The sequence below is a fragment of the Plutella xylostella genome, chromosome 13 (genome assembly GCF_932276165.1).
Source record: "Plutella xylostella chromosome 13, ilPluXylo3.1, whole genome shotgun sequence".
In the NCBI taxonomy this organism is placed as follows: domain Eukaryota; kingdom Metazoa; phylum Arthropoda; class Insecta; order Lepidoptera; family Plutellidae; genus Plutella; species Plutella xylostella.
This window is the reverse complement of record NC_063993.1, coordinates 4,871,386-4,894,123: the sequence shown is the minus strand read 5'-3', so window position 1 is coordinate 4,894,123 and position 22,738 is coordinate 4,871,386. Positions and strand designations below refer to the sequence as shown.

At 41.9% G+C, this 22,738-nt stretch overlaps 3 protein-coding genes across 7 annotated transcripts in view; 2 read left to right on the top strand and 1 right to left on the bottom strand.

Moving 5' to 3' along the window:
- The window catches only part of LOC105383160 (protein kinase C-binding protein NELL1), a 29,811-nt gene extending 16,958 nt beyond the window's left edge, over nucleotides 1-12,853 (top strand). Inside the window, exons 3-18 of one of the 4 annotated variants that reach the window (XM_038112005.2) lie at nucleotides 3,776-3,926; nucleotides 5,146-5,422; nucleotides 5,510-5,665; nucleotides 5,977-6,105; nucleotides 6,273-6,366; nucleotides 6,492-6,683; nucleotides 7,000-7,119; nucleotides 7,330-7,469; nucleotides 7,599-7,719; nucleotides 7,823-8,089; nucleotides 8,179-8,286; nucleotides 8,380-8,513; nucleotides 8,760-8,909; nucleotides 9,438-9,602; nucleotides 9,969-10,018; nucleotides 10,592-12,853. In XM_038112005.2, the coding sequence (XP_037967933.2) occupies nucleotides 3,776-3,926; nucleotides 5,146-5,422; nucleotides 5,510-5,665; nucleotides 5,977-6,105; nucleotides 6,273-6,366; nucleotides 6,492-6,683; nucleotides 7,000-7,119; nucleotides 7,330-7,469; nucleotides 7,599-7,719; nucleotides 7,823-8,089; nucleotides 8,179-8,286; nucleotides 8,380-8,513; nucleotides 8,760-8,909; nucleotides 9,438-9,602; nucleotides 9,969-10,018; nucleotides 10,592-10,724 (2,387 nt within the window). In that variant the 3' untranslated portion in view covers nucleotides 10,725-12,853. Of the gene's footprint in view, nucleotides 1-3,775; nucleotides 3,927-5,145; nucleotides 5,423-5,509; nucleotides 5,666-5,976; nucleotides 6,106-6,272; nucleotides 6,367-6,491; nucleotides 6,684-6,999; nucleotides 7,120-7,329; nucleotides 7,470-7,598; nucleotides 7,720-7,822; nucleotides 8,090-8,178; nucleotides 8,287-8,379; nucleotides 8,526-8,759; nucleotides 8,910-9,437; nucleotides 9,603-9,968; nucleotides 10,019-10,591 lie in introns of all 4 variants that reach the window. The other 3 variants (XM_038112004.2, XM_038112006.2, XM_038112007.2) reach the window with 3 other exon arrangements.
- A 92-nt stretch (nucleotides 12,854-12,945) lies between these two features.
- LOC105397977 (CD63 antigen) lies at nucleotides 12,946-17,870 on the bottom strand. Its single transcript, XM_038112008.2, has 6 exons — nucleotides 17,710-17,870; nucleotides 17,254-17,448; nucleotides 16,541-16,714; nucleotides 16,105-16,194; nucleotides 15,251-15,370; nucleotides 12,946-13,287 (listed from the first exon to the last, which is right to left on the bottom strand). Exons 1-6 carry the CDS (start codon nucleotides 17,758-17,760, stop codon nucleotides 13,093-13,095), a joined length of 825 nt encoding a protein of 274 aa, XP_037967936.2. The 5' UTR covers nucleotides 17,761-17,870; the 3' UTR covers nucleotides 12,946-13,092.
- A 536-nt stretch (nucleotides 17,871-18,406) lies between these two features.
- Nucleotides 18,407-22,561, top strand: LOC105397976 (E3 SUMO-protein ligase RanBP2). 2 transcript variants are annotated; one of them, XM_038112261.2, is made up of 10 exons: nucleotides 18,408-18,936; nucleotides 19,054-19,116; nucleotides 19,489-19,650; nucleotides 20,239-20,379; nucleotides 20,495-20,571; nucleotides 20,860-20,949; nucleotides 21,230-21,385; nucleotides 21,698-21,825; nucleotides 21,946-22,052; nucleotides 22,289-22,561. In XM_038112261.2, exons 1-10 carry the CDS (start codon nucleotides 18,814-18,816, stop codon nucleotides 22,496-22,498), a joined length of 1,257 nt encoding a protein of 418 aa, XP_037968189.2. In that variant the 5' UTR covers nucleotides 18,408-18,813; the 3' UTR covers nucleotides 22,499-22,561. The 2 variants fall into 2 exon arrangements, with proteins under 2 accessions (XP_048481028.1, XP_037968189.2); XM_048625071.1 differs by lacking the exon at nucleotides 20,860-20,949 and having other exon boundaries at nucleotides 18,407-18,936.
- The last annotated feature ends 177 nt before the right edge of the window (nucleotides 22,562-22,738 follow it).

The window sequence follows — 22,738 nt, the reverse complement described above, 5'->3', positions numbered from 1 at the left end:
TAGCGGAGTGTATTCACAGATGAATGCCCGCCGCCGTTGCTAAGACGCGAACGTGAATCCGTACAATTACTGAACGCTGAACAAAACACAACCTCCTCACGATATTACTGAACATTCAGCATAAATTAAATTGATTTATACAAAACTGATATTATTGTTGCCCATAAATCATAATATTTTGAATATCACATTGTTTTATTATGATCAGCAGCACCTAAGCTGCAGTTAATTGTAGTGATATTCGATCAAAGTCAACAGCACTGCATGAGATAGACGATGCTCGTATTCACAAGAGCACCCCAAAGCAGTCAGTACAGTGTGTGTTGTGGTGACGGCTATTCCATCAAGCACTATATTAGTAGAGTATAACTATAGGAATAAGATAGGAATGTATACAATACAATGCAGTGTAATGTAGTGAGTTGTCAGCTGCCAGTTGCCAGAGAGCGCCTGTCAGCGACATTTTGTTTATTACTTCTACGGTTAGGGACTAACCGTGCGATGCAATACATGATGTAAAAATACTCGTACTGTCTACTGCACACCTAAAGTTATTGAAATAAATTGCTTTGATTTCCTTATTTAATTATGATAAATGGCAGTATTTGTGATTCTAGGTTGCGTATATTCGATACCAAAACAAAACAAGAAAACCACGAATTCCAAACCTAAACACAGACCATTGTATCTTTTAATGTGGCAGCCATACAATAGTTTTAATCGGGGCGGGATTCCCGACAAACAACAATTTCCATCCAGATCAGTGGTTCTCAGTGGGGCTAACGCGGCGTCACGGCGCTTTAACGAAGTGAAATCACATGTGAAAATCACACCAAGGGAGGAGCGAGCGTCGACACTCGGGCCTGTCCGTAAACGATGTCCAATAAATACATTCGCCACGGGGCGCACTGCGAACAAAGCTATTTGAACAAACCAGTGCAAATATTAACACGACCCAATATAGCGACTCGCGTTTAATTAAAAAGCATGAAAATCATGAATAGACTTCATATCTCGGAGATGCCAGGAAGTCCGTAAATCTCTGACTTATTGTTGTCGGGAACACAAATGCATCGTTCCATTATGGACTTCCCGCTCCACGAGATAACAATATTATTTTAGTGAAATATGAAGCAATTTTATATGAGACTTACCCTAACTGAGGAGCATACCAGGGGTGCGGCGACCAGGCTTATAGATCTTCCTCGATTGAGATATACTCCAGACACAGCCTAGCTTACGTCATTTTTCTGTAGGGTAAGAGAGATTTCGTTATACTGGCGAAATATGCATTTCTTAATAACCCATCTCGGCACAACGCAAACTAATTGATATTAAATAACAGTTTGAACTCATCACGAGGGGTGCAGAAAAACAGCGGGGTGGTATTTGTGAATTATTTATCATTTATAATGGCAACAGGTTCAAATTAAACAACTGCAATATTTTGTTAGGGTCCCCTTTTGTAATACGACACATCCGATTTCAAGTGGTGATTTGGATTTTAATATTAAATCCTTGGAATGACATATATGTATTGTTATATCTTCAAGTGTTTACTATAATATTAGAATTTGAAATGTTGCAGGTTATTGGACTCTTATAGTACCCATATACGAAGTTATACGCTTTCTCCCTTCTGATTATATTCATCAAAGCGGAGCACAGCTTAGTTATTCAGCGTTCAATTCGCCAAATCCACTTACCCGAGTGGATTACCGGAATATACAATATACATACTGCGATGAGATTACGTAAGCTCTGCCTCGAAACCTACCTAAATCTGGGGAATGAAAACGAGCCCTACATTTTCATTTTCGTCTTAAATTGTTTGCTCCGTATTTAGGGGCTTTGTTAGGTTTTGCTAATTTCTTTACATTGAATTTGGTTGATTGTTAAATATACTGCTGATATATTTAACAAAGATAATAATGAATAAATTACGTTTATTGCTTCAAAAACAATCATAAAGTTGACAACATACCTACACCTAACTGTGCGAAATCATTTTTATTTATTCTGCGAAAAACTTTTTACAGCATAACTTTTGTCCAGTTGCCTAACTTCATCCTGGGACAGGGGTAGAACTAGTGCTCGTTCTCTACATAAAACTAACAAATGGTTTTTCAATGTTTGTTAACTTTGTTTGAGAAATCACTAGTCAACTTACACTTACAGTAGAAATTCCTACGTACAACGAATGCGCATAGTTAGTTAAGTAATGCGCGATACCTTAAGATACCGTTTTTAAAATCCTATTTTGCGTAAAAATCCTACTAATATTAGATACTACGTGAATATCGTCACATGGATATGGATAGACAGATGTTTATTAATTTTTTTTCGGGGAAGCGGCTGGACTTTTATTTATGAAAATTGGAATGAATACCCTGAATACTTAGTACCCTAGAGAAAACATTTTTAAGCGAGGTGAAGCCAGTATAACCATAATATTTTAACACGTGAAAAATATGTCTAAGAACACACCTAAGAACCTTAATAAGTTTAATACTCTGAAAAGATATGGCGAACAAATGGCCTGTCATATTTTTATACGGCTTATATCGTCTCTTCCCCTTCCCCTACCGCAAGGGGCCATGCAGTTACTCACATTGTGCGATATTATTTGGTCATCTCCATAGATTTATGTGTCGCCGCGTTATAGATTTATTACAATCTTTATGACTCGTTTGTATCAAACTAAGATTTTGCGGTGTATTGCAAATAGCACAGGATACTAAAGATAGATTATAACTGTTCGTAGTATGATTTACTTAAATAGGAACAATGAACTTGTTAAGTAGTCTACTGCAAATCAGCTGTTGTCCTATCTTCAACTGGGATATAAAAGTAACAACCATTTTGTTAACTACTTATATCCTAAATTCATTTCTTATAAATTTTGGAACTCTGCATTGCAGTCATGTTTATCGCTACTGCAGTGATATTGTTTTGACATTTGGCAAAGATTTCGTATTACGCTTTTCGTTTACCCTTGAAAACAAAAATATAAATTAACTCTACCTAAATCAAAAGTAGTTTAAATACATGACCAACCCTCGGGTTTCCCGAACAATCACAGGAAAGTGCATTAAACTTGCACACGCTAACCAAGGGATAACTCCCTAATACCTGAGTTTTTTTTTTAACCTGACTAAATTATTATTCTGTGTAGAAATATTAGCTTTGACGCTAAGCATGAATAAGGAAATCATAAGATAATGAAACCCATTTCGACGTGCATCATTAAATTTAGTCTAGTATCCACTGAAAAGACATGGATTGGTACACTTCAGTTTGGCGGAGTTCCAACTACCCGCAGATCGTTACCACCAAGGACCTCGTGCATGCTACAGCCACATGGGCTCTAACAACAGATTATTATCAGAAATTTATAGCATGCTGTATATTATATTGCCGAATCTAAAACGATAGTCCTTGACTTTTTTATGAATTTTCCGACGCCGACAAAAAACGTATTTCTCGAAAAGAAAAACTAATACCTAGGTAGGAACTGCCGATAAATCGATGAGTTACGTTAACTTATTCTATTTATGTACTGAAAAGGTCGCGTGATTGTACGAGACTCACGCTGTCTCTATGAAAAGCCTCCTTTTATTGCTGAATTATGATTCAATAAAACGACACTTAAACAATTAAGGTTTACAATTTACAATTACAGATATCGTAATGGAACATCAAAGATAGCTGTTGGTAACAATCGCAGTGATTCACGTAAAGGTAGATGCTAATTAGTTCCGTTTGACATTTCCAGGGGAATCAAGATCTCTAGAAGTGGAAGGCGAGGTGTTCTCCAAAGCGACAGAGCTGCTGCGGCGCTCGCCCGAGTTCACGGTGCTGGCCACACTCAAGCAGGAGCCCGCCAACTCGGGCACCATCCTGTCCTTCTCACATGGGTACAATAGGTAAGAGACGAACATACATCTGGCTAGGCCTCGACTGCTCTATCAGACAATTCGACTGACCCTTCTTACAATAATAAAACTCTATGGAAATAAAACATGCCACATAAATTCTGCCTTCTTAACATTTGGTACCTTTATTTGCTATCAAACATGTTGTCTGATGTCACGCAACACACATACCCGCGCCGTTAAACACGCAAGTCTTATCTTTAGACGCCCCACGTTGTCATTAACTTAAGTTTGAATTGTCTATTCTTTATCAGTTATTGGTGTACGTTATGTAATTAAATGTAATAATGTTTTCCGTGTCGAGTGAAGGTTAGACACGAAGTGGGTAGAACGCGGGCGGTGCGCGGCGGCGGCGGCGGCGGCGCGGCGGCTGCGATGTCCGGTGAGTTCTAGATCTCAAGATCGCCGCGCGCGCGCGCATGTGGCCCCGGCGCATGCGCGCGCGCGTACAGGGGAGAATCATGTATCTTGGAATGTCCTGTGCCTCGGAATGTCCTCCTCGATTCACCCGTTGACCTCATTGCGCTCACTGTAACCTATGTATGCATGGCCGTATGTACGTGCGGAGGGCCCGCTTGCATGCGTCCGCCCGCGACCCTCCGCCGCCGTTCGTTTTGTGCTCGTTCTGTGTCTTGACGTGTTGTGTTCTGTATCTGTCTAACCGCCCCCTCACGATCCGTCTGTATGTGTACCTAATGTGTCGATGTTGATGTGTTGTGTCGTCGCCCGCGCCGGTCGCTCGCCCCGGAGGACACGTCGAGGACGGCCCCGGCAGCCAGCATTCCAAGTCACATGGGACCCGCACATACTCCGCATCTCGAGCTGTGTCCGGCGTCTGCCGACTGCCGCGTACACCGTGCGTTCCGGTCGAGTACGGATTTGCTCTAAGACCGACGTAAACATCTTTCACTACACTGTCGCGATCGAACACAGCGTGCGAGATGTGCTCTCCCCCGTAGTTTATACATTCGAAAGACACGTCAGCCGCCGAGTATCCATTAAGCGATTCCGAACGCAATTCGTTCCGAGGTACATGGTCCCCCACCCGCCGGCCGGCGATATTGAGATGTAGAGCGAGCCGAGGTCCGCCCGCGACTGCCGTCCGATTACTGTGTGTTTGTTGCTTTGTTTGTGTGTACCTCGGAACAGTTTGCATCGTCCGCTGTTGGCGACGGCGGAGGAGGCAGGTAGTGATGTGGTGTGTGCGCAGGTACCTGGAGGTGCAGTCGTCGGGGCGACGGGACGAGGTGCGCCTGCACTACGTGGCGGCGGGCGGCGCGGCGGCGCGCGTGGAGACCTTCCCCTTCCGGCTGGCGGACGGCGCGTGGCACCGGCTGGCGCTGGCCGTGTCGGGCGCGCAGGCCACGCTGCTGGTGGACTGCCACCCGCTGTACCGCCGCCTCATCCCGCCGCCCGACCGCAACTTCACGCAGCCGCAGCTCTCGCTGTGGCTCGGACAACGGAATAGCAAACATTCTTTATTTAAGGTGAGTCACCTTTCTATGCTTCTGTAAATAATTTAACAGGACAATAATTTCCACAATTTGTCTCTAACCTTCTTGTATGGTGTGCAGGGTATACTCCAAGACGTGCGGCTGGTGAGCGGGCCGCACGGGTACCTGGCGCAGTGCCCGGGGCTGGACTCCGAGTGCCCCACGTGCGGCCAGTTCGCGCTGCTGCAGGCCACTGTGCAGGAGCTCACCGCGCACATACACGACCTCTCGCTCAAGGTAAGCCTCCAACGACTTTTCAATCAAAAGTGAGAGAAACACATTTATATCGGAGTTTCAAGCCCAAGTTTTTCACGAGGACTATTCTTTAATAAGCTGCCGTATGCTATCTGACCCTCCATACTTACTTCTTTAGTACCCACTACCTACAGTTGCGCTGTACTCTTCAATAGTGAATCAACCCAATTGAGAATTTACTAGTTGCTTCGCAAATTCTCTCATGAAGCCTCTAGGCTTCAGTCAGTAGCAAGCTATTCAGCAGACATGGATAAACCCCACATAGTCCAAGCATCCTTACCTTGTATCCTCAGCTGGTGGGCACGGAGTCCCGGCTGGCGCGGCTGGAGCAGTGCGACTGCCAGAAGTCCTGCTACTCCAACGGCACGGTCCACGCCGACGGCGCCACCTGGCAGAAGGACTGCAACCGGTGCTCCTGCGTGGTAACTATCACTATGCTATATTTGAGTCCCTGTGAGACCCTGATTTCCATTAATTTCTATAAGTACTTCATCCTCAATGACTAAATACACAGCTAGTTACAGTTTGGCAAAGTTCAGTCAAAGAAAATGTAGCTACTTAATTATTAATTTTAAAAACTTTTTTTCAGCATGGAGAAATAACGTGCAGGCCAGTTGAATGCGACCGAGCAGACTGCAAGAACCCAGTTCTACATCCCGGAGAGTGCTGCCCCACGTGTTTACGTAAGTCCTGACTCCTATCAGACTTTTTATAACCCATATAAATAACGTGATTCTGGCTGGACCAAATAGTAGGTGTATAGTATTCACTAACAAAATGTCTCACCCTTATCCTTAATCACTTTCAGGTGTATGTCTCCTGAAAGGCACACTCTACGAGCATGGGGAGAGCTTCGCACCGAAAGAGTGTGCGGAGTGCGTGTGCCACGACGGCAACATGCAGTGCACGCGCGTGGACCCGGACAAGGCGTGCCCGCCGCTGCCGTGCGATGTCCAGGACCAGTTCACCGTGCCGGGCGAGTGCTGCAAGTTCTGTCCAGGTACGGTAGCCATAGCGAAAAAAATCTGGGCCGAATATGTGGGTAGAGAATTAGCTGTGTCACTTTGTATCTTTTTTTTAGAGTTCCGTACCTCAAAAGGAAAAAAGGAACCCTTAGGATTACTTCGTTGTTGTCCGTCCGTTTGTCTGTCTGTCACCACCCTCTTTTTATCATCGTCGCCACTTGATATTCCTTGAGGAGCAAGTTTTTGTGTATTCATGTCCTTCTCCTCTCAATATCCTTATTGCTAACAGTACATGATCCGCTAGCGTATACCTACGACATATTTCTCATAATCATTGTAATCAAATTCCAGGTGTGGACTACTGCAGTATGGGTCACTCATGTGATGAAAATGCGACGTGCATGAACCTCAATACAAAGTACACCTGCAAGTGCAACCAGGGCTTCCAGGGGGATGGGATTACTTGCGAAGGTAAACACATATTGCTACTGTTACTGAAAGTCACTGGAATACTATTTACCCATTTCAGCCAACATCATCCATACCTTTGATAACCATCTATCATCCTCAGTAATGTTAGAGTCGTGGATGACAAAAATAACAGATGTGGTTCGTAAACAAATACACATATAAAATGATTCTGGTCCTATAATGATTAAAGAAATATCGTTTACCTTACAGATGTAGACGAATGCCAGCAAGCCGGCGGTCTGTACGGCCACCATTGTCACTCCAATACGAGATGCGTTAACGTGGTCGGAAGTTATGTGTGTCAATGTCTACCGGGATACGCTAGAAGAGATAAATTCAATTGTGTGGAGGTATTTGTTGTTGTTTAATATTTTCTTTTAAAAAACACTTGTAAATAAGACATTTATTTCTTAATTGGCATGTTATGTTAATCGCTTTATGGAACTTTAATTTATTTTCGGATAAAATTCATATTTTAGGTGGATGAATGTAGTGCTGAAACACATGGTTGCAACATTGCAGCTGAATGTACAAACATACCTGGATCATACAACTGTCAATGCAAAGACGGATACACTGGAGATGGATATAATTGCGCACGTAAGTTGATACTTCTTTGTTCATAAGATTGTTATTTAAGAGAATAATAAATATATATTCTGGCTAAGCTAGGAAAACTAATAGAAATTATATTTATTTATAGCCATATGCACGGGAGGATGCCTAAACGGTGGAGTGTGCGCGGGACCAGAGCTATGCGCCTGCGCCCCAGGGTTCGGGGGCACTCGGTGCGAGCGAGACGTGGACGAGTGTGCCGCCCCTCTGACTACGACTAGACCTGCCCACCCGGCCCTCGCGCCTCCACCGGCGCCCTGCCCCGCCAGGTCGCTGTGTGTCAACACACCAGGGTCCTACTACTGCGTCTGCAAACAGGGCTACAGGAGAGATCCACATCACGATCATTGTGAAGGTGATTGGTTTTATAGTTTTTGATAAACGCTGAAAAATCTTATTTTTGAGTAAAAATAGTTTTGTATAACCAAACTCTTATTATTTCAGATATAGACGAATGTACTGAAGACCTGCACACTTGCCACCCAAGTGCAGCCTGTCGAAATATAGACGGTGGTTTCCGTTGTGAGTGCGAGGCGCCATCTTGTGAGCTTAGTAAGTTGTTTACTTTTTTTTCATATAACAATATAAACATTTTTATTGAAATATAGAAAAAATATGTTTACAACAATCTATGTACATTTTCAGGTTGTTCCTGGCAAGGATCAATAATGGCAGATGGCTCTCGGTGGCCGGAATCTGGCGGTTGCAAAGTTTGCTCTTGTGTCGCTGGAGTGGCGAGTTGTACGCGAGCACCCTGTACTTGCGACAATTTGGACAATGTAACTTTAACAGTGAATATCTTTTAAACATTTTTAATGGATGCTAGAACTGTGTTAATACAATTTATATTAACATGATACAGTATAATATCAACAACACAATAGACTGTATTGTTAGAAAATGCATTTTTTTACCTTAGTCATGTACTAATTATAAATTGATAATAGTTCAAATCATTAATTCATATTTGATACGAGTTATTAAATTAAATAAACCCTTCTTATAACTTTCTTCCGGAAATCCAGGTGGATACAGACACATCCATGAGCGTGGCGCCATCGTCGTGTTGTCCTCACTGCGACCCTCGGTTCCACTGCCGTCACCAGGAGATGCACCATGTCACCTTCCGCAGCGGAGAGCGCTGGCTCTACCAGTGTCAGATCTGCGAGTGCCTTGTATGTTATAATCAATTAGACATTAGATTTATGATTCACAACGTCCGCAAAATCTTACTAAAAATTATGAAGTCATCCATATAGAATATCTGATTTAAAGTTTGTCATGATACTAGCATGAATTAAGTATGCAATAAAGTGTAGTTTAAAAATGATTAAATTTATGATTCACAACGTCCGCAAAATCTTACTAAAAATTATGAAGTCATCCATATAGAATATCTGATTTAAAGTTTGTCATGATACTAGCATGAATTAAGTATGCAATAAAGTGTAGTTTAAAAATGAATAACAAGATCTGTTAACACGAGTTTGTAGAATTTTTTATTAATCGTTGAAATTATTGGACATTCGTACAAAAAAATATTATTTCCATATGATAGAAACCCCATGCTAGATCAAGTATGCACTTGCCCATGCGGGCATTTATGCGGATTTTGTTGTTAGTATATTAAGTTTATACTTTACCCGGGCGTTGTTTCTGAACCATAGACTGCTATTCAATAGTAAACATGTGTAATGTTACAGCTTGGTGAAGTAGACTGCTGGGAGCCGCAGTGTGAGGAGGCAGGCGCGTGCTGCAGTGCTGCGGCAGGCGCGGGCGCCGGTGCCGCTGGGGCTGCGGGGGCCGCGGGGGGCAGTCAGCTCGCCATCACGGCGGACTGCGCGCCCGCTCACTGCCCTGGTTGTCAGGTAACACTTCTACATAATTGTAAATTTCGCTTGTTTGTTAATATGTGACGATTTCATATTTTTACAAGCAAATCGTAAAAAACGCCTAAAGACTACAAACAGTAGCAGTTGTTTCAATGCTTCTTAAATTTTTAAAATCCTAAGACAAATTCCAACAAAATGTATCATTTCTAATCATTACTTTAATCTGCTAATACTGCATTTCCCATCCTCTGCTCGCTTGTCTTTCCATCAAGATCTTGTCATAAATGTATTAACATCCGTTTCGTGTTGTATTGTGATTACCAAATGCTTTGCTAATAAATCCCGTGTTGTGAGGCTTGTGGAAATGTCCGTGTGTGAAAGCGTCGTTTCGGCTTGTTGCAGGGCGGGCAGTGTGCTACTTTGGTGAGCAATATCGCGTGTTGTGTGCATCGGTAACCACCTCACTCTTCTTATTCATTCATACATCTGCTCTATTAACACGTGTTTTATTTGGCCGCAGGTTTTCATGATTCTACCCTTTGTTAAAGATCTGATTTGTTTATAATTATGACTGTGTTATATGTTACATATATCTCACACTTAATTCGGAACCAAAGGTAGAATCAAAAGCCACTTATCATTTCAGATTTCATTTTCGTTGCATGTTTACTTATGTCAATTTATAATTATTCACCAAGCATGATCATAATTCCATAACTCCGTTACAATTCATAGCTGCAATATCAATGGCATGGTGTTATATATTTTTTATCTCTTCATTTAGGTACTTTTTAAATTTTTATGCATTTAGTGCCACCATTTTAGTACTGTTCAGTAGGTGACATTTTTTTGTCTCTAAAGGGTAGAAAGTATTAGATATTAGCCTTGTTCTTCCAAACAAATTTCTGTATGATCGCAATTAAAATGAAACCCTATCCTAGATTCTGTAATTTATTGTATATTAAATTGCATGATAGAAAACTTGAGATATAAAGAGTTGTGTAAAATATTGTTGTATTGATTAGGCGATGGCGCGGGGTGACAACGGTGCTGGCGCTGCTGGCGGCGTGGCAGGCGCTGGCGGGGCCGGCGGGGGCGGGGGCGGGGGGAGCGGGGCCGGCGGCGCATCGCAAGCATCGCGGAGCGCGGCCCCACTAGAACCTCCGTGAACAACACTCTCTACACGCAACACCTATTTATTTTAGATAGACCTAATGTTAACCAATTGAGGCGGGCGAGCGCTCGAACTCGAGCCTTATCTTAGCGTAGTGAGCTGACGACGCCGCCCGCCCACCGCGTCATCTCGGCCCGGCGACAGAGCAATACAGCCCCCTTTATCGCTAAATAATAATTGTGGCCTAAATTTTCATACTTTACCCCTTCATCCGGCTGTATTGTTTTGTTGCCGGCATGTCGCTCGGAACCGCCATGTGATACTGTACTATACGCTCAGGTGTGGAATTACGATAGTGTCGATATATCAAAGTATTTTATCTTCGTTATAGCAATATTATAGTGTTAATGTGTAGTTAGGATTATAGAACAGTGTGCCGCAAATCTTGATCAAATGCCTTTCTATTGTACTTAATTATCTCTAGTGCGTCGTTTCTCGTGCGATCTCGGTTGTTGACTACTCTATACTTTGTTTGGCGTAATCAAGGTATTTAGAAAATACTTGAAACTTTGACTATATTAACTTAAGTACCAATGTAAAAAGATTGTTAATGATAAAAATACATAATATTAAATTTTGTAGCTTTCAGGCCTAAATAAAACGAGTTACTTAAACCTTTTTTAAATATCATTACTGATCTTTTTACGAACATAGTTAACTCCGTTTAGAGTAAGTATACCATTAGGTAGCATCATAATCAGGAATCTTTGTTTATTATGAGAAGTGTAGCAATATCACGGATGCATGACACAAAACTCACAACAGTTGAATAGAAGTTTGTGTAAATTGGAAATAGCACAATTTTGAGTAAATATAGTGGAGTCATTTAAAGAAAACCTGGCTAATGTAGTTACAATAAAATCGCCCTTTTCAATCTGTTTCTTTAAATGACTGTGATATCATTACAGCTAGGGAACAGAGTATAGACTTTATACCCGAAAAGGGATGATCTTATTTGGTACAGCGGTTACAATGAAGCATGTGGCCATAAAATATGTAACATCTTATGAAACATCTAATTAAGTCGGTAGAGAGCTATTTTGAACGGGATATTTCGGGATATTATTTATAAAGTTCAATGGTAAGTTCGTCGAGTGAAATCAATAAAATTAGAAGTAAATTGTCAAGATTCACATACAGACGTACACTTTAAAATGTATGTAACAACAACTTAAATATGAAATTCCCCTTCGAAGTGGCTGAGGTTTCATCGGCCTAGGATCAAATCGAAATCGACTGTATAATTGTATATTACTAGCACCTTCGACCACGGCGAGATCCCATCCTCGCGGGCTCACTCAATGTCGACAAGAAATTGATTTCAATCGAGAGAACAATTTCTTGTCAATAAACCTTAACAATAAGTCTACTCTTCCAATTCAAAATGTAACAGATTGCGCTTCAAATTGTTATTGTATCTACTTATAGTCTTATAATAACCCTGTATGGCAATATTTAGCTATTGTTGTTATAATGTTGCTACCGAGTGAGCGGCGGTGATGGAAACTCGCTGACGACTTGTTGGGGTCCACAGCGGCCGAATTTCTAGAGGGTGAGAGAACGATGGCTACTGGACATCCGGCCGCTGCTCAAGATATTGTAAAGGAGGCGAAATAGTATCGGATATATCCACAGACATCTCAGCGTAATAAACTCTGTGCGGACATGATCTTGAAGCGTCGAGATTCGAGGGAGATCTTGCGGCAGGTGTCGCAGCCTAAAACATGTCCGATAATATGTCACCTCCCTTAATTGTATTTATTATCTTAAGCGAGTGCGAGGGGGCGCGGTCCGACCGGGGCACGTCGGTGGCTTCTTCAATTATTATATTACGTAATATTTTAATAATAATAGAATTTAGAATTGTACATGACTAGGTCTAGACCCGGCCTCAAGCCGCGGCCAGCCCGCGCCCCCCTGTTGAACGAAATTTTTCATAATATATTATAGTTTTGTTTGTCTTTATAATAAAAAAGTTTTCTTTAATTATTTGAAAGTAACCAAAAATAGGTACCAAATATAAACAAAGATATAATTGTTTCTTAATTTTCATAAAGCATTTTAATGCTTGCATGTTGTATTGTGTTCAAAAAATTAAAAAGATATCCTCATACAAATAGTTTCATTTCGATCGAATTGAATATAGACGATTACTTTGTGTAGCCTATCTACCTAACCTACGATACGATAGAATAAAAAAAGTAATGGGTAAGAAAGGTAGGTGTATTTTAAATTAAAAATAATAGATAATGAAATACAAATAAGCATTATTTTGCATCCACCGAAACATCTAGTAATCTAGCTAACTATTAATTTCCACAGTAGGTATATTCCCAATCCTATAACAACATTTCACAAAGATGGCGCCGACATCGGCTGCGCACGCGCCGGCAGCGGCATGGGGACAGGGGAGGGGAGGGACACGTACTGCACACTCGGCGACAGGCACGCCACGCGGACCGCATGAGAACCCTTCAGCAGGTTGGGACACCCGGGCTCCACCACAGAGTCCACCACCAAGTAGGCCGTCGCGAGTAGAGTCACGGTCTGCAAATAAACGTCCCTTGTACAGTTAGGGGCAGAGAAACCTGACCCCTCTCTCATAGTAACAATGCTTCTTGGCATTAGCAGAGCGTTATTCTTTTCTTATTGTGTCGTTAACAAACAATAGAGCTGGGCCCCAAGTCTGCTAAAGAATGGCGGCACAGTTGTGTGTCGGCAGCATGGGTTTCGCACTGTAGGTATTCATTGTCTGCGTTTTAGGAAACATTTATTGCATCTTTTTTAAAGAACTAACTTTAATAAACAGTAACAAGTGTTAAGTGTTTCATATTGCACTACTGGGACTCACTAACCAAGAGAAAACAGATACCTAAAGTGGGAAAACCATTCAGACGACACAGCATTGAGCCGACATTCATTAGCAGACTTGAGGCCCTGGACTTGTGTTTGTCTCCGTTAAGAAAAATTTATTCAGTTAGATTAGTTTTGGGTGTCATTTACACGATCGCCAATTAAATCCGTTTTGAATTTGCTAAATAATAGGTTTGAAGGCAAAATAGTAGATTTGCCAGCAAATTTTTGCCCCCAAACAATTTTAAATCAATTCAACAATTAATCACTTAAAATTGCCGGGATTTATGATCAAGTGGCAAGTTAACATTTATGTATATATTTTAATAGGTATGTCCACATAACTCGATGTTATGTTTAATATTTAAATGAAACAAAAAATTAAGTTTAAATCATCAATATTCTTAATTAAAAACAACATAAACAACCTTCTTCTAATTATAACTTAAACCTTAATCTTCTTCTAATCAAAAGCAATCTTATTGTAATTAAAACTTAAACTTCCTCTTTTCATCATCATCATCATCAGCCAATAATCTTCCACTGGTGGAGATAGATCCGCTCCCAAGGAGTGCCACAACATTCGGTCCTCTGCCTTCCTCATCCAACCACTACCGGCTATCCGCCTAAGATCGTCAGTCCAGCGGGCAGGAGGGCGTCCCACGCTCCGTTTGCCTGTTCGTGGTCTCGACTCGAGAACTCGTCTACCCCAACGGTTATCGGTTCGTCGGCAGATATGACCAGCCCACTGCCTCTTCAGCTTGCATATTTTGACAGCTAAGTATGTCGGTAACCTTGGTCCTCTGACTTACTTACTTACTCCGCTGGCTCAGCGACCCGAAGTGGATCTTGGCCTCAGACACAAGAAGTCGCCACTGGTCCTCTGACGGATAATCTCATTTCTGATACGATCCATCAGAGAAACTCCAAGCATAGCTCTCTCCATAGCACCGTCTCCGCTAATTTGTAAACTCATGTATTAAATTGCTAACGAATTATAATGTTTTAATAACTGGACCAATCATAATGTAACTACTGCAATGCTGATAAAATATGAATTAAAAAGAAATCGCAACATGCGACCTAGAGTCAATATATTTGCTGGCAAATCTACTATTCTGCGGGCGCAGTTATTATTTGAGGAGCAAAAATAATATTCTGCATACAAAGTTTTTATTTATGTAATGAACTCAAATTTTTTGGCAATCCATCTATTATTTTAGATTTTTGTATTGATATTATTTGCTGATTCATACCAGAGGACACTTTTTATTTATTTGAGGACAAAAATATATTGTTGCGGTTGATCTATTAATTTGCTGATACAAGTTGATGACAAAAATAAACTTTGCTGGCAAGAAATATAGTTCCCATTAGTTTTCAGTCGCTGACTTCAGGATGCGCTAACTCCTTTCGTGCTCCCCAGAGCGTTGTGTTGTGGTAGCTCAACGAGTATGCGCTAGCATAATTCTACCCCTCCGTAGCAAGTGGTCGGATTCGTTATGTCATAAACTGAACTTTTACCGCCCAGCTGCTAATCCGTCTACCTGAGAATCTGTCCACCTGAGAATCTGTCCACTTGCTAAGGAGCCGCTTCTACGCTACTTCTAAAATATCGTCCTCGAAGTAACCGTCATACTTTCACGTAGCCACTCACCAGAACGATGACGATGGAGAGGCCGAGCACTGCGCAGGAGTCGGTGAAGTAGCGGAGCTCGACCGCGGCCGGGCGCAGGCAGCCGCTAGTGTACAGAGGCGTCTCGCAGCCGTCGCCGGGCTGTAGGTTCAGGAAACATAAAATGTTATCTAAACTATACCTACTTAGAACAAAAATAACTTTTACAAAAACAGCCTACTCTCAAATATAGAATAGAATAGAATACTACTTTATTGACTAAAAATAACATAAATCAAATATACTGCGTACTGAGGACTAGAATCCGTTATAGTTGAAAAGAGACGATTACGAACATGTTGAAAAGAGACGTAGGTACTCGTACTTAGGTAAGTATTATAAAGAAGTTATGTACCCATCCATAAAGCGTCCGTAGTCGAGCGGGTCTGAGTGGGTGACCAATTTCAAGTGGTGCTTTTCTGAACGCTTCCGTGCTTCGGACGGCACGTTAAGCCGTGGGTAGAGGTTGCTGCTTCGGCAGCAGTCGTTAAGCCTAGTCAGAGGCCTTCGGGCGGCTTGAAAACATCTGACAGTCGGGTTGCCCACTTACCCGACAACTCTCTCAGCACAAGATTGCTTGTGTTGCGGTCCACCAACCCGCACTTGGCCAGCGTGGTGGACTAGACCTAAACCCTTCCTTCATTGGAAGGAGACCCGTGCCCCAGCAGTGGGGACGTAGTGGGTCGTGATGAAAACGTACCCATCTATGTATGTATTTATGACAAAACTTTCAATTCGTTTACTACCAACCTCTGTGACCATACAGATAAAATCGAACCATAAAGGAACCTACCTAAGTAGTTCTAAATAGGCTTTGCAAGGGTTTGTTAACGCACCTTCAATGGTACTTTTCCACAACAGGAAGCGGGCAGTGTTTGGCGATGACCATACCAGTCCTCGTACGACTGTACGCCACAACATTGCAACTGAAAAGTAATATAGTGAGATGAAGGATAAAGGATATATACTCAAGGTATTATATCTAATTAGTTAGTAATATGATTTTTTAGCTTTGGTACCCATCAACCTTGATAGGTAGATAGTTGATGGATTGTTTGGATGGACCTGGCGTTCTATTACATTACCGTCTTCCCAGATTCTTATTTTGTCCCGTCCTTGTATACTGGAAATACACATGTCAATCTGGAAATCCTACGTAAAACAAGAATATCACAAACTGAAACTTACTTCCCTTCTTAAACCCTTCCTTCAATGGAAGGAGACCCGTGCCCCAGCAGTGGGGACGTGATGGGTCGTGATGATGACACTTACTTCGAGCTGCATAGCAGAGAAGGCGGTCCGCACACTCTGGTCGTGAGGGTCCCGGCGCATGGCCTCGTACATGCTGCGGTTCAGGCCGGGGTCCCGGAGCGAGCGGGCCAGCGCGGCCGAGGACGTCAGCCCCGCACACATCAGGGCTAGGGCGGCTATCACCAGGCACATTAGCTGGGGGAATAGGGGGAGAAATATGTAAGTTACAGCCGGTTAAAAAAACATTCGCTAGATCCTCAACGGAGCTCGGAACTTCCACTGCCTAAATTAAGCTACTTTAAAATTAAATACCTAATAACTCTCCAGATACCTAAGAAGCTCTTCATGTTTGTGCTAATGAAGAGTTCCAAGAGATTAAAGTTAGAAGTAGGGGTATATAACTACACAATAGGTTAGGTAATATTTGGCTCTGGTAACCAGTTTTATATGTACGGTGGCCTGCGCCTAAAAGTATACAGGCGGAGTTTAAAAAGTTTTAAAATAACGATCTCTGTAGGTACCGACCAGCTACATCTGTTATAAATGCGGGGACGTGTTGTGTGTGATGTGTGTAGCAGTGGTGTTTATGTGGATGTGCTTGAGCAGCATGTGAGCTTGAGATCGCTATTTTAAAAACTCCGCCTGTATACTTTTAGGCGCAGGCCACCGTACCTACGTAAGTAGCTACTACTTGTACTTGCCTATACCTTAGATATCTTAGATATAACACTCACGGTGGCAGGAATAGAGAACTTATTGGGATGGTAGGGCACGATGGTGGCCACCCAGCAGATGGGCATGCAGAGAGCTGCAGCCATGATGATGAGCAGACTGGAGCCGAGCTCGATGTGCAGGTCCGTCGTCCAGAAGTAGTACGAGATGCGGATGAGGCTCCATGCTGTGGAGCCGCCGAGGATCACGCCGAAACTCTGGAAATACAAATAGTTCAGCAAACTATGCAGTTTTTTGACACGTGGACAGTACTTACGTATACTGATAACGAGTGTATTCGATGGCGATTACAAAATTCAGATTGCATACTTACATGCAGCTTTATGTAGGAATTTACACAGCAAAGTCTTTAAGTTAAGTAAGTAGGTATTCATTGAATATGAAAATCCATTGACTTATTGAAAATATTTTATGATAATGATGAGAGAGATGAAAAGTTGATGACTTCAAAATCTTACCAGAAGAAGTCCAGCGCATGCGAACAACACCAGTCCGCATCGCCTCGTCATCTTGCTGGTAGATTTTGTACGTTTTTTTTATCAAGCTTGATGATATTTATATCAAGATATCAAGCTTGATGAAGTAAAGTTATAAAAATCCGTTTATGACGTTGTTTGCTTTGATTGTTTGAAAACATAACCAAAAGTCAAAATTCATGCCAGGAAAAGATAGTTACAAAAAGAGTTGTCGTGTTACCTCCTTTAAAATTTTGCATCACCATCTTAAACAAAAATGTCCTCCTATAGCTGTTTCCGACCACGGCGGTCTCTCATTAGATCAGCCATCTACGCACGAGTAGATTATAGTTCCCAAGTGTGTGCCCAGTACACAGGGACATTCGTTTTTTCATAACTCATAACTCTCATTTAACCCAATGGGATGGGTTGACCGACATGACTGGACTTCGGACAACAGGTGATTAGCCTTCTAACTCATAACTAAACTTGGAACCACAATAATTAAGAAATACAAATTGATGGTCCCACCCGGGAACGGAGCCCGGGACATCTGGGTTATGCACAAATGCAGCAGAGCTTTTGCCACTAGACCACAGAGGCAATAAATGGCACTGAAAGTTAAAATCCTTACCTTTTTCTTGTTTTCCCAAAGTTCTCTCTACTTTTCCATGATCTTTTTGACTCTTCTGTCAAAAATAGTAAATAAATCATAGAAGTAAATTATGTAATTTTATGAAAGAAACCTTATGAAAATTATATTTAATCGTAATTTAATCTAATCGTCGAAATTTAATAAATTTCATGCCTAGCTAATCATTGATAGTTACATGTTTTTCTCACACATAACCACAAAGTAATTCACATCGGTAAGCTTTCAATCTAAAATGCAAAATTATCAACTCTCAAATGCTCACTAATACTTATTCCATCAATAAAGTGATATCAAACCTCGATCTCCCGTACATAATATACATACATACTCAGCAGCTACAGGGCACCTGCATTTGAAAGGTTCCATATATTCGAGTGACTCAGGTGATAGTTCTTCGCGTACTAACACCCACACAGAGTATATAATAAAAGGTAGATGGTTTACTGCCCACGATGAATCCGCTACGAGAGAAGATCTGCGACGTGGTGGTAGACTCGGCCGCGCTGGCTACGCCGCCGCCAGAACCCGTCGTGCCCAAGCCCCCCAAGGAAAGGAAACCCAAAGAGTACAAGATCGTGAGTTGGACTTAATACTGGAGGTTGTGTCTCTTGCATCTGCAGTTCTGCATGTAATATGTTACATTTGTGAACGAATCATAGGGGAGTATTTAAAACTATATTTTTCAATTTCAGCCAGAAAAACCTGCTACGGTCGACGATGAATTTTATGCAAAATGGGCCAATCATCAAAAGGAGGTTAGTAGAATACTTACCTCTACGGCGGCAGCGTAACATAAACGGCAACGGTAGCCCATAACATCTTCGAAAAGATAACATTACATGGCTTAATAATAGATTTAGAAATATTATCAAACAGGTTTACGTGATACGTTCTCCCTGTTATAGCTACACGTAGCACTACAGCTACTCTCTTATCTCTTATACCCACATCCACCCACCAGTAACAGTTCTTTTTGTGAGCTTCACTTTGCCTCAAAAAGCTTTCCCGCAGTTTCCCGTGAAAGAGTATCAAACATATACTTACCTACATATGTATACTTACTCAGAAACTATCATCTGTTGACTGATGACGAGACTAAAGCCCATAACTCCGCCCCCACTCCCCAGCTACAAAACGCGAAGCCCCGGGTCAGCGCGGCGCCACCAGCGATGCAGCCCGAGCGGTACCTGCAGCCGCGCCGCCTGCAGCAGTTCGCGCAACAACTGCACCAGAACGTCAGCGCCAACCAGGACATCATCAAGAAGATTCATCAGATACAAACTGCTGGAGTTAGTAGTAGTTGGACTTGTGCTGAAGGGAAAGGTATTAGGCGCTTGCTAAGCGTGGACATTACGGCAAAATACCTGTGGATGGTTTTTGTGTTCGTGTGTTTGTTTACCAGCTGCTTTCGGTGCAGTTCGCACAACAACTGCACCAGAATGTCAGCGCCAACCAGGACCTCATCAAGAAGATACACCAGATACAGAGCGTTGGGGTTAGTAGTTAGACTCTTGTGCTGAAGGGATAGACGCTTGTTAATGTTGGACATTGCGAGTTTAATTGGAGTGGACGGATTTTGTGTTCGTGTGTTGATTTACCCGCTGCAGCCGCTGCACATCAACACCGGCGCCAACCAGGACCTCGTCAAGAAGATACATCAGATACAGACCGCTGGAGTTAGTAGTTACAGTCCCGGATACTAAACCACGGTCAGGATAAAATATCATTCAAAAAAATATATTTTTTTGGATGTTTGTGTTATGTGCTTATGTGATATCTCTTACCCACCTGGAAAGCGGGATAGATTATGGAAATATTCAGTACCTATAAAAATACAAAAAAATCCTAATACCTATATTTATTGTTGTTTTTAACAGGGGTACGTAGACTGCCGCAGGAAGGAAACAGATAATACCAACGCTATAAAGACTAAGGAACTGAAAGTTAAAGAACGGCAGAGGAAGCTAGACGAAATTAACAAAGATAATAACAGCATGCACGTCAGGATACAAAACGCTGTAAGGATTACCAACTATTGTAGTACCTAAATTACATACTTAGGTACTTGCTTTCAAGCATTCAAAAACTTGCCCTAAATCTTTTCGGGTGACATTGATGATGTTTTGTTTACAGCGATCGAAACAGCCGGGTACGGCCGAACTAAATAAGGAGTGGGAGGAGACCAAACGAAAAATTATGAAGGGTGCAAAGTAAGAAATACCTATGTGAAATTAGAGTTACTATTATGTACTGCTACGCTATGCCGAAAGTCACGGGTTCGATTCCAATTTACCAGCATATACCTATTTGTTTAAAGATAGATATTTGTACTCGGGTCTTGGGTGTTGATATTTATATTTATTTGGGTAGATATATCAGCTGGACGAGACCCATAACACAGGTTCTGCCTAGCTTGGGGTCGGATGGCCTTGTGTGAGATGTCCCCACATATTAATTAATTTATTAGTACCTAAATAAACTGGTGTTGTAATTTGCAGTAAGCCGTTTGTTTTATTCAAGACTGAAAGGATCGACAAAAATATACACGATCCTGCTTTCGACAAGCCACCAGGAGTTTACAGACCAAGGTAAAGATAGGTTAGATACGTTAAACAGTTCAGACATAGGTTAGTAGGTACTGCTTAGCAAGCCTGCTAGAAAACAAACTAGTATGTAGGTATACATACACATTAATATGCATGTGGTATCCTTATACCCTGTATACACCTTCCGAGTAAAATGGCGAGATAATAGCACCGCTAGCATTTGACCGAGTGTTCAGCCGAACTGTCAAACTGTCCGTTACTGTCTCGCTACTCTACTCGGTAGGTGTAACAAGGGTATTAATTATGTTCTTCCTTCACCCAGGGTAAAGATGGAGCTAGCAGTGCGCGGTGGGACACGGCTGGGCCGCGTGACTCTGGAGCTGTTCTCAGACCTCGTCCCGGACACCTGCCGGCTGTTCCTCAGCCTCGTGAAGGGAACTGAAGAGGGGCATGCTTATACTGGCACCAGGATATTCAGGTAAACTTTGAACTGACCTACTTTTGATAAATCATAGCTATGAAAGGGTGTAAGTGGAATGAAAATTAAATTAAATTGTGTTTTACTCAGCTAATTTACTTACAGGCATGCAAACTAACTTTTTTGGTTTAGTTGCAAGTTGCGGATAGCAGCGGAGTAGGGTAGCTCCAAGTGTGTCCGAAAATTGACTGTTTTTTTTTAAGGCTTCGTTTACGATTAGTAAAACGGAATATTATGTTAGTGTGTCGAATATTAGATCGCCTACGCGCGCCGACATTTAAATCGAACTACTTACAGATGATTTTTTTTCAGGATAGTTGCCGGTTTATATTGCCGCGGTGGAGACGTGACGCAAGACAACGGGTATGGGTCCTACGTGCCCAGCGGGAACACTGAACCTTTCACACCTGAAAATTTTGACCTGAAACATACTGTGCCAGGTAACTTATATATGATATCAACTAGGATTGCATTCGTAAAAGAAGGGTGTTATAATTTAGTAAGTAAAACGGATGCAATGGAACGTCGAACGAAAATATAAAATCACATTATTTATACAGGTGTGGTGTCGATGTCGGTATCTGAGGACGACACTGTGGACGGACACTTCAACATCATATTCAAGCCTCTGCCACAGCTTGATGGCAAAAATGTGGTATTCGGAAGAGTAAGTACTTAACTTCATAATTTACCTATGGATTACCTCCATAATATTACATACACATACTTTCAGTACATTAACAAGTTTGGTCCTTTAATTCAGATATTATGCAAGTATAAAACTAAAAATACCTATATTTATTTCCTGTGGTTAATAGCATGAATCTGTCCGCCATTGTTATTTTGTTTCTTTGTCTGCACGCTTTATATACCTACCAATCATTCCTTGTTTACCTGTGTCAGACAATCGCCGGTCCCTCCAACATCCTGGACCGCGTCAGCGCGCTGGGCCTGCCCCCGGGCTGTCCCATAGGCGTGCCCCCGTACTGCAAGCCGCACTGCCTCACGATGAGCTCCGACGTAGACCTGGTCGTCAGCAGCTGTGGGTATTTCTCGAGAACTGGCGTGTTTAGAGAAGGCGCGAAGAGTACGATTGAGTTCGGGAAGGTTTGAGTTTTGGTGGTTTGTTTATGGCGTGTTTTTGTTTTTTTATTAAAGTTTTTTTTTTGTATTTTATGTGTGGTTTTTTTGTTTGTTCGAACGCAAAATTTCTATATAAGAGCGAATGTACAAATCTATAACCATAATAGTAGGTAGATAAAACAGTTCACTAGAAGGCCTGAAATTCTACTAATAAGATTAAAGTGTATACATATATTATTATGTGAAATATACTCAAATAAATAAGAAAAC